At 39.2% G+C, this 10,551-nt stretch overlaps 1 protein-coding gene across 1 annotated transcript; it reads right to left on the bottom strand.

The window, feature by feature from the left end:
- Positions 1 to 7,915: 7,915 nt before the first annotated feature.
- LOC141439764 (uncharacterized) lies at positions 7,916 to 8,850 on the bottom strand. Its single transcript, XM_074104132.1, has 2 exons — positions 8,114 to 8,850; positions 7,916 to 7,954 (listed from the first exon to the last, which is right to left on the bottom strand). Exon 1 carries the CDS (start codon positions 8,575 to 8,577, stop codon positions 8,167 to 8,169), a length of 411 nt encoding a protein of 136 aa, XP_073960233.1. The 5' UTR covers positions 8,578 to 8,850; the 3' UTR covers positions 7,916 to 7,954; positions 8,114 to 8,166.
- Between the last annotated feature and the right edge of the window lie 1,701 nt (positions 8,851 to 10,551).

Below are 10,551 nucleotides of genomic sequence, written 5' to 3'. Positions count from 1 at the left end.
AGGTCACAGTTCTACCTAACACTCCTCCTCGCTTCGCTCGTCGTCGTATCTAACGGAGCCCTTCCTCAAATACATCATTTCGCACCATCAAAAAATTTCCAAGTCCCTGCGCGTCAATAACGTGGATTATGATTAAGGAATAATTATATGAAAACGGGTATGTATTATAAGACCTGTTAATGTGAATTAACAAATAAGTAAAATTAAAGTATTTATTGAAAGTACGATTTGACAAAAGCAAAGGAACAGAGTTGTATTTATTTGGTAAGAAACACAGTCATACAGATAATATTACATTATGGGTTATAAACCAGACCTATAGTTTCCTTAATTAACAAAAGATAACGTGGCTAGATAAATTTAGAACAGATGTAGTTAAAAAGATGAAGTTATCAAAATCGCGATTACTATAACCAGGACAGTCCGATTACCAGGTCACCGCGGAACCCTAGCAGGCAAATTTAATTCATTTAAAGAATGACGTGAATGTTTCAATGACCAGGTTTGCCCAGAAATCGAACTGATTGACTATATATCAGCTATATTCCAAGCTAAATTGGTTGACTCGAGAATCTAAGAAGCTTAGCACTCTTTAGGGTGCGTAAAGTACAATTGATATCAATGTCCTTGAATCTATCGCTGTCATTTAATAATTACAAGCACGCTTTATAAATATATTACGACAGGTTCTACTTCGAAGTATCGAAAATAAATCTTTTTTCTACAGGGGCGCTCTCGTCTACGCGGAATTCTAAAACGAATTTGATGTAACAATGAAGGGGCATCTAATTGACAGTGCAGAACTTTATATAAAAGAACAGTGTCACGCAATCGGCGGTCACTAAGCTGTAGAGAATGACGCTTATTGAGTCCGCGTAGTTATAAGAATTCAAAAGACGGTTGCCTGGATACTTAAATCCATAGACAAGACCTATAGGTGTGCAACCTTCTTAACATCCACTTCTCTTTTCATGGTGATAAACCAATCTTTTGGGATAAGAATGCCAATCTTGGCTTAAATAGCGGCTTGGTGAGCATATCAGCAAGCTGCTCTTCAGCGGGAACTTGCTCGACTTTCAAAACACCATCATTAACGCACTCTCTTACGTAGTAGTATCGTAAGCGAATATGTTTTGTTCGGCGGTGGTACTCGTAAGGAGGGTTGTGCGCTAGCTTCACTGCTCCTTCATTGTCAACATATAAAGTTGGAGTGTGATGCGGCGAGGTCAGCTGTCCAACAAGACGTTTAAGCCACACCATTTCTCTGCAGGCTTCGCTATCGGCGACCAACTCGGCTTCTGTGCTTGAAAGTGCTACAGACTTCTGTTTCTTGCTTTCCCAGCTGACTAATGACCAGTGCAGTAAACAGAGTATTCCACTTGTCGAGTGACCAGTGTCTAAGTCACCTCCGTGGTCTGCATCACTATAGGATTCAAGGCCTGTCGACACACTTCGTTTGTAAATGAGGCCTCGAGATTCTGTTCCTTTTAGGTACCTCATTATTCTTTTTACTTTTATCACATCTTCTGTAGATGGGTTTTCTATCTTCCTTGATACTACGCTTATAGAAAAAGCTATATCAGGACGAGTCGCCACCATCAAGTAACTGCGTGCTCCCACAGCTTGTCTGAAAGGGAATTCTGTATTAATAGAATTGCTTTCTTGGGAAATATTTTCTCGCGACTCCTTTACAGCTGGTGTTGCGGCTGGCTTGCAGTTCGTCATTCCGAATTTTTCGAGTATTCGTTTGACGTAGGCTCTTTGGTGTACAAGGATAGCACCATCAGCTTGACGCTCTAGTTCTAAGCCAAGGAAATAAAATGCAGGCTTCGTTGTGATTTTAAAACGAGCTTTTAATTCGTGTTCTATAAAGTGTTCTGCTTCTGCTTCATTCGTTGATGCAATAAGACCGTCATCCACATACAGGCCTAGTAACACTTTGGCATTTCCACGTAGACGAAAATATAAACACGGATCCGCTTAGGTTTGTTTAAATCCCGATTCCATCAAGAACTCATGGATACAAATGTTCCAGCAGCGTGGAGCTTGTTTTAAACCGTAGAGGCTTCTTTTGAACTTGCATAGCCTTCCTGTTCCATCATTATATCCTTCAGGCTGTTTCATATACAATTCCTCTTCTATTTTCCATTTAGGAAAGCAGTAGCAACATCAAAGTGACGTAAAGTCAACCCTTCGTTAGCGGCAATGCTTAATAAAACTCTGATTGTGCTTAATTTAGCTACAGGGCTGAAAGTCTTATCATAGTCTATTCCTTCTCTTTGCGAGTAGCCTTTGATTACTAATCTTGCCTTATAGCGATCCATGCTTCCGTCCGGGTTCAGTTTCAGTTTAAACACCCACTTGCTGGGCAATGCTCTGACTTTACCTTCTGGGTGGACTAATTCCCAAGTTTGATTTTCAGAAAGAGAACTAATTTCGCTGTCCATAGCTTTGCGCCAACAATCCCGTTCAGGTCCATCAATTGCCTCTTTGTATGTAATTGGCTCTTTACTTTCACTTAAGCCAATGTTCAGTACAAAATCGTCAAGTCGTGTAGGAGGTTTTATTGTTGACCAATCTCTCAATGTCATCCTCCTTTCTTCGACTTCAGGGGCAGGCGACTCTTCACTATCTGATATATCATCTTCCTCTTTCGTTGATATAAAAGAATCATCAGTTTGGACTTCGATGTCAATATTTGATTCGCTTTCATTATTATCTGATTCCAAAATTTCTTCATCTAAGTTTGATTCTCCATTCGTATTTGTTGAAGATGACTGTTCTGCCGGTATGCCTGATATAGGCAGGTCAAACGAAATCGGTTCCATTGGGCTAACACTTATTGGTAATTTAACTGGGCCCATAACCCAGAGGTCCGTGGATCGGAACCACGCTCTGCTACCATGTTAATGTGAATTAACAAATAAGTAAAATTAAAAGTATTTATTGAAAGTACGATTTGACAAAGGCAAAGGAACAGAGTTGTTATACGAATTCAAAAGACGGTTGCCTGGATACTTAAATCCATAGACAAGACATATAGGTGTGCAACCTTCTTAACAAGACCGACAAATCATAATACCTACAGTTGAAATGTCGACGCATAACACATCGAAATTCAGAATACCGAATGTACAAAATACCGACAACCGATACACCGAAGGTCGAAATATCTATTTTTAAATGACCGAAAGTACAAAATCCCGAAAATGGGGTATGTATTATAATACCGAAAAATCATATTACCTACAGTCGAAATATCGACACATAACAAATCGAAATTCAGAATACCGAAAGTACAAAATACCGAAAGTAAAAAAAACTTGATATGTGCGAGCGAGCGAAGCGAGCGAGCAAGACGGTTCGAGGCAAAAGCGACTTGGATAGGTTAGGTTCAGAAGGCTAATATTCTCACAAATGATCTTTGCTGTTGAATCTTATCCAACCTACTTTCTTAGTGGCAGTTAAGTATCTTGCCTGCTATAAAAAAAAACCTAACATCGAAGGCTAAGGCGGGAACTACGCTCCGCTCCGCTCCGCTTCGTTCCCGCCTTAGCCTTCTGAACCTAACCTATCCGAGTCGCTTCTGCTGCAAACCGTCTTGCTCGCTCGCTTCACTCGCTCGCACAAATCTTTTCTTGCTATATTTGTTTCGTGTTTGGTATAACGGCAGTTTCGGCATTATGAGTTTTCGACCTTTCGAGTGTATTTTGATCTTCGGGATTGTAGTCTTCGGGTTTTTGTACTTTCGGGATTTCAAACTTTCGGTCATATATCCATTCGACGTTTTAATATTCGGCCTTCCGTCCATAGATCTTGTGAAATTCGGTCTTTCGTTTATCAGTATTATAATACATACCCATGAAAACAAATATAAGTAAAAAACAAATAAAAGATGAATGTTGGCGTTATGAATTAAAATGTTTAAGAGTTAAAATCGTTCGTATTAGAAAATATTATTACATGAAAACCAATATTAGTACGAACAAGGTGTATGATTTATAATATAATGAGTTCAGAAAAATCGTTATGATGTAAAATGGTATGAGAAATATTTTCGGACTTTCGGTAATATGACTTAAAATGTTATGTGAAAAATACGCACCCGAATTTATCTGTTTGTATCGGCCATTTATTTATTTTTATTGAGGTATTTGAAGGCCGGATAGTCAAGTGGTCAGACTCCATGTGCGATCAACACATTTTATTAAATCTATTTATTTTAAACGTAAATATTTTTTTAAATAAATTCATCATCTACTTCTCCTACAGTTCAAACTATATATTACTGAGATTAAGTAACCTCAGCTAAACATTCCTAATCTGATATTATCATGTCCGCTATCTTTTGTAGCATTTTTGACCTTTTATACAGATATCAATGGTTTTTTTAAATATTGTTATCACATTACTGATATATTAAATCGTTCCTAGTGTAGGTGATTGACATAGTTTATTAAAAAAACATGACCATAAGGTCGAAATATGTCCTCAAAAGTACGAGGCATGCTGATTTCAGTAGGTATTTGATACATCGGAGCTATGATGACAATATGTTGACTCCTTGACGGCCGCGCGCAGAATAGTGGCAAAAAAAATTGTGCCACTTATTTTATAGCAGAGTTCGCTTTCTCGCTCACACAACCTGACATTCTGTGTATTAGAGCGGGAGCGCGGCAATCCGTTGCTAGTTATTTTGCGATCAACTTACTTCACTAAATCTTTTTAATATAAACGTAAATATTTTTTTTATAAATTCGTTCATCTTATTCTTCTACACTTCAATCTATTACGGAGATTCAGTTACCTCAGGTAAACATTCCTAATCTGATAATAAAATATCTTGATCGCTACCTCTTGGATATAAATGGCTTTTTAAAGTATTGTAAACACTTCTAAAAATTTTAAGAACTTTCATGAATTTAAGCAAATCAGATACTGAGATTGGTACTGTAAAAAAATGTATCTCCATTACGTTTAAACAAATATTCTCAGAAGAACACTGTTTAGTCGTCTGTTTAATAGAAACTAGATGTTTACAGAGACGTCGTGTAATGTTCTCAAAAGAACAGTTTTGTTTGTATGTTAGAAACAAGACGATGTTGACACAACGTCGTATGTTCTGAAAAGAACAGTTGTGTTTGTTCGTTTTTTTCCTTGATTATAATAATCCAAGATCAGCAGCAGTTCTTCAAGCATTTTGACGTGTTGAGGTAATCATTGTCGTTGTAAAAACTCATTTCCACACCACCTTTTGAGGTAGAGTTAGCGGCGCGTTTTTTTTAACGTGGTATCCCCAGTAGGCCTAATCCACGGATTCAAAATAAAAGTCAGAGATGTTTCGTCTCCTCTTTCTTCTTTTTAAGCTTTTCTAAAAGCTGGGAACTGATAGGAATGGCCACCTTACAGCTCTGCTGTTTTCGTGGACAAACCGTGGTGACTCGTGCACTGCTGTCAGGTGAAGTCGTCGATTTGGGCTTCCTACGCCAAAGTTCCTCCAGTGGGCCGTTTTGATACAGATAAATCGTATCACACCAAAGCTCGTAGTCCACCGGCCGTATGACATGCCTTTTCCTTCGGCTCTTCATTTTTGCCAGCATTTTACGCTGGAACTCGCCGACTGGTCCGTGGCTATCGTGAGTGTAGGATCGAGGATGTTTTTCTCCAGGCAGCACAACTATTCTACCGCTGAATGGCACGGTCGCTTCAGGTTTCACCATTTTCCTTAGTCGAGCTCGAGGTTTCCAAAATATCGCGCGTACGATCAAAAGTATACTGTAAAAAAAAATGAAAGCAGTCGTATTTATGTACTCCTATGTAAGTACACCTCTCCCGTACGCGACCGAGCGTAGCCACGCCCCCAACCCCACTCCCGGCAAGCTCGCGCCGCGCGCGCGTCTATGCTCAAACTAGACGTGCGGAGTTCTGTTATGTGTGATGTTTTAATTTAAACTAAAAAAATGCACATTATCTAATTATAAACAAAGCCTACAAACACAAATTATATTTTTCTATGTTTGTTTGTATGTTAGCAACAACGCGTTGTTGATACAATGTCGAATTTCTGAAAAGAACAGTTGTGTTCTTAAAAGCTGGGAACTGATAGGAATGGTCACCTTACAGCTCTGCTGTTTTCGACGTTTGTGTATTGAAATAAGAAAAATTGTTAGCCCTAAAAAGGGCTTTTATGGCCCCTAAAAGGGCCGTTTAAAAGTTGACATTGAAATGTCTAAAGAAACGGCGGCGAATAAGGCACATCCTGTCGGTCGCGGTGACGGTCCCTAAGCACCCTGATTAGGTTTCCTTCGCCGTTTTGGCTTTTCCACCGGTTTCCTAGGCTTTCTCGGCCTCAGGTTGTGCCGTACTACTGCCGAGGGTTTTTTCTCTTTTGACGAATGCTCTTTGTACTCATGGACCCATTTTGTAGAGCATTTTTTAAATAATGCCCCGCACGCACGGCACTGAAATGGCCACGACATTATAATTAATAAAATAGGAAATATATATTTTGAACGTCTTTACGAGCGAAACGTCGTGTCGCTTCCGAAGCTGGAACCACAATGAAGTAGCGCGCCTTGCTTCGCTTCGTCGTCACCTCCGTTTGCCGCGTACGGCGCTTCTGATTGGCTGATGTGCATTTGGATCTGCGTGTGCAATGCGATGGAGCAAACCAACCAATAGCCTTTCTGTTTATTGCGTTGTATAATTTTATCGGATTTTCTCTTTTTAATTGTCGGTTGCAATCTTTTTTTACATAAGGGAATCGTTATTTTGATAAAATTATTAGGTGATTGACATTGTTTAAAAAAAACATGATAAGGATAAGATCGAACATGTTCTCAAACGAACAAATCATGCTGATCGCAATAGGTATCCAAAACATCGGTGCTACGCACGACGACATGCTTACTTCTTCACGGCCGCGCGAAGAATAATGCCCACTTATTTTTTAAAGCAACGAGATCGGTTTCTCGCTCACACATCCTGTCGTTCTGTGTATTAAAGCGAGAGCGCAGCAGTCCGTTTCCCGTTTATAACAGTTTTATCCTTTCTTTTTTTAATTATTTTATTAATTTTTAATTTTATCTTTTTATAATTCAAGCATTTTGAAGCTTTGACACCATCTTTTGAGGTAGTTAGCGGCGCGTAATAAGTAGGTTAGTAAACTTAACTTTTTCGGACAGTTAATTTCATAGGTAGGTACTTTAGTAAAACGTATGGCAAACACAAATAGAAGCTTAACAAAAATAATCTTACATTAGATCATAATATGAATCAATGAAAAATAAATTGATGAAATTTGTTTCTTAAAGGTATTTCGGCAAAAAGAGACAGTGATAGACAGTGACTTTAATATATAAGTAATTGATAAGAAGAAATAAATGGACCAATACAGATACTTAACTCATTTCCACACCACCTTGCGGTAGAGTTAGCGGCGCGCTTTTTTTATCGTGGTATCCCCGGTAGGCCTAATCCACGTGCAATGCACTATTTCAAAATTTAGCGCATTCAACCTCATCTTTGCTGCTCCGAGAAAAACTGAAAAGAACAATAAAAAAAACAATTAATATCTCCCGATTCGATGTTAAATATCTTAATTCAAACACTTTCTTATTCATGTAACGTTAATATGCATAATGTTAAATATTGGTTATATATATAAACAATGTTCTTTAATTATAAACAAAGTAAATGAAGACGAAAATTATTTATATTTTTTTTTTTCTAATGGGATTTCCGTTAAGTCCTAGAATATCGGTACAACTGTCAGACCTAATTAACTATTCATGCGAGCGGAACCGTGAGAAAATTCTAGTCTTAATAGAACTCACCTCTCTCAGAGCAGGACAGTTGAAGAAGTTTGTCTCCGACCTGACAACGCCCGGCTGCACTCAAGACTAGCAAAAACTCGCGTCCTGAGTACACCGTCAACACCGTAAGGTCTGCTGACCTAGAAGCGAAAGTTAACTTTTTTATAGCGACTCACAACTATAACCACAGATAACGACAGGGTAATAAATGACATATAGTCACTGACTTAGAAATAACATGAAGTTAAAATTGGGAAAATAGTAAATAAGGACCGAAATTCAAATAAAAATTTACTCACCTGACTAATGCTGATGCCATCTTGAAGCGGCAGTGAGCATCGCCTACTGACTACTACTGTAACACGTAGTCAGGTTCGTCATCGGCGAGTGCTCCGCGCAGCGAGGCCGGCAGCTCCGGTAGGCGGAACAGTGGGTCCGACAGCGGCGGCAGCTGCAGCGCTTTGCCTGACTTTGTATACAGGCTCTGCGCCGAACACATTTGCGTGACATGCTGAAGCTCATCCTTCATCAAGCATGGTGATGAAGGTTGCTTCAAACTCTCCCAAAGCTTATCGTTAATAGGAGAAACGGAGTGGTATGTTTCTCCTTTTGCAGCTTTTTTCCTCGAATTGCAGCGTTTCGAAGACTTTTTTAATTGCAAAACACGTTTGTGTTGCAAAGGACGAATGGGGTGAGCTTTGCCGCTATCGGGTAGCACGACGAGTGTGCTGCCACTGTTGAGTGATGCTGACTTCGGTGGCATCAGCGCCACTAGCAGCTCCTCGGAGGGGTATTTCACGTCGTAGTAAATACACCTCGAGTCTGCCTTGCATTTCTCTGGGTTTACCACCAGAGGGCCGTACGTCAGGTGGATTCTCTCCGGCTGCGTAGTGTGCTCGAGAAATACGATAATATGCACTTCCGTCGGCACAAACCCGCATTTCCTGACCAGATAAGGCGGTACTTCAAAAACTGGAACAAAAAAAAATTATTATTTTAAAACTGTGATGTTTTCCCAAAACGAAATAAAATAATTAGAGGCTGGGTCTTACTTAACCCCTTAAATTAACAAAATTGAAAAAAAAACATCATTGACCTATAGTTCAAAAAGTTCTACATTTAAAAAAATACATGACTATCCATGAATCATGTTCGCTATGGAGGACACAATCAACTTAAGGTAAGTATTTATATGCCTAACACTGCGTCCATCGTGCGCCCTCTGGAACTACTTAGTTATCCTTTATGGATAAAAGGTAACCTATTTCTGGTCTTCTAAAATGACAAATAAAAAATTCATGGCAATTGGTATAGTAGTTTAGGTGTGAAAAGATAACGAATAAACTAACTCGCAATTAAATAAATAGCAAGGATTAAAGAGATATTAATGTTGTTAAAATTGTACTGTTATGAATTACAAACGTAGAAATTTTGTAAAATAACCTATAAAGGCATCTTAACGGAACTCACCTCTCTCAGGGTAGGGGAACTTATTTTCGGGTCGCAGCTGGAACACGACCTTGCGCACGAACGCGGCGGTGTCAGCGCCGGCGACGCCGCGCACCCACACGCGCCACTCCTGCGCAGCCGCGTGACCCGGCGCCGCCCGCCGCGGCTCGCACGCGTACCCCACCTCGAGCCAAACGCGCGCGCTACCCTGACAAACACACAAACATGGCTTCAATATTTAACAGGAAATACTACTTTAAGAAAAATAGAAAATTAAATCAGTAACACGCTAAACAAACATACACAATGCCGGTAGGGCTATACTTCCAAAGTTACATTTGATTTTAGCAACTAAAATTTATAATGAATGAATTAAAAGATATTTCACGCCAACAGGTAAGAAAAATAAATTTACTTTTAAAAAAACCTGACAAAGTTATGTAAGGGACTGTTATTGTAACTTGAAACTAAGTACCAACGATTAAATAAAATGGGAGCAAAACTAACCTTTGATCCCATTGAGCCCGTCGAACACATCTATTCAAGCGAATCACACTTCACGAAAATAAGCGCACTAAAACTTAGAACGTGCACCGTACTGTCCCGGAGCGAAGGCACTACTGAACTGAAGTGTACGTACAGGTAACGATACCTCAGAACATCGGCCCCACTCCCGTCCCCGATGCAGCTCTACCGCTGCCACCCCACTGCAACGCCCGGCAAACTCGCGTGTTAGCTGAGGATTTTTTTTTGTGCAGCTAAGAATATATAATAAAGTACCTGAGTGTTACAATTTTTTTGCAAGACATACCTACTCTTAAGTTATATAGGTACGTATTACGTTATTAGCTGTGGTTATTAGTACTAAGCTCGCCGCAATAAGTTTCAGCTATTTTGAAATGACGTAGATACATACTTACTCAGAAACTTTCTATAGCGGGAAAGTTCATTTTCGTACCTACTGAATAAAATTAAAAGACAAAATCGCATAAAATAAGATAACACACCTTGGTCATCTGTAACAGCTCATGACTGAAACTTGAAAGCTATCTGTTAAGGCAAAGTAAAATAATTTAATTTGAATAAAGAACGTCAATAAAACGACACTATCGGAGAGGTATTTGAAGACCGGATAGTCAAGTGGTCAGAGAACCCAAGTGCGATCAACACATTTTATTAAATCTATTTATTTTAAACGTAAATATTTTTTTAAATAAATTCATTCACCTACTTCTCCTACAGTTCAAACTATATATTACTGAGATTAAGTAACCTCAGCTAAACATTC

The sequence above is a fragment of the Choristoneura fumiferana genome, chromosome 21 (genome assembly GCF_025370935.1).
Source record: "Choristoneura fumiferana chromosome 21, NRCan_CFum_1, whole genome shotgun sequence".
Classification (NCBI taxonomy): Eukaryota; Metazoa; Arthropoda; class Insecta; order Lepidoptera; family Tortricidae; genus Choristoneura; species Choristoneura fumiferana.
Note: the sequence above shows the minus strand (reverse complement) of the source record. Positions and strands in the feature narration are given on the sequence as shown.

Bases quoted from the DNA above. Each gene is read 5' to 3' on its own strand.
- LOC141439764 (XM_074104132.1), bottom strand. From the start codon at position 8,577: ATGCCACCGAAGTCAGCATCACTCAACAGTGGCAGCACACTCGTCGTG.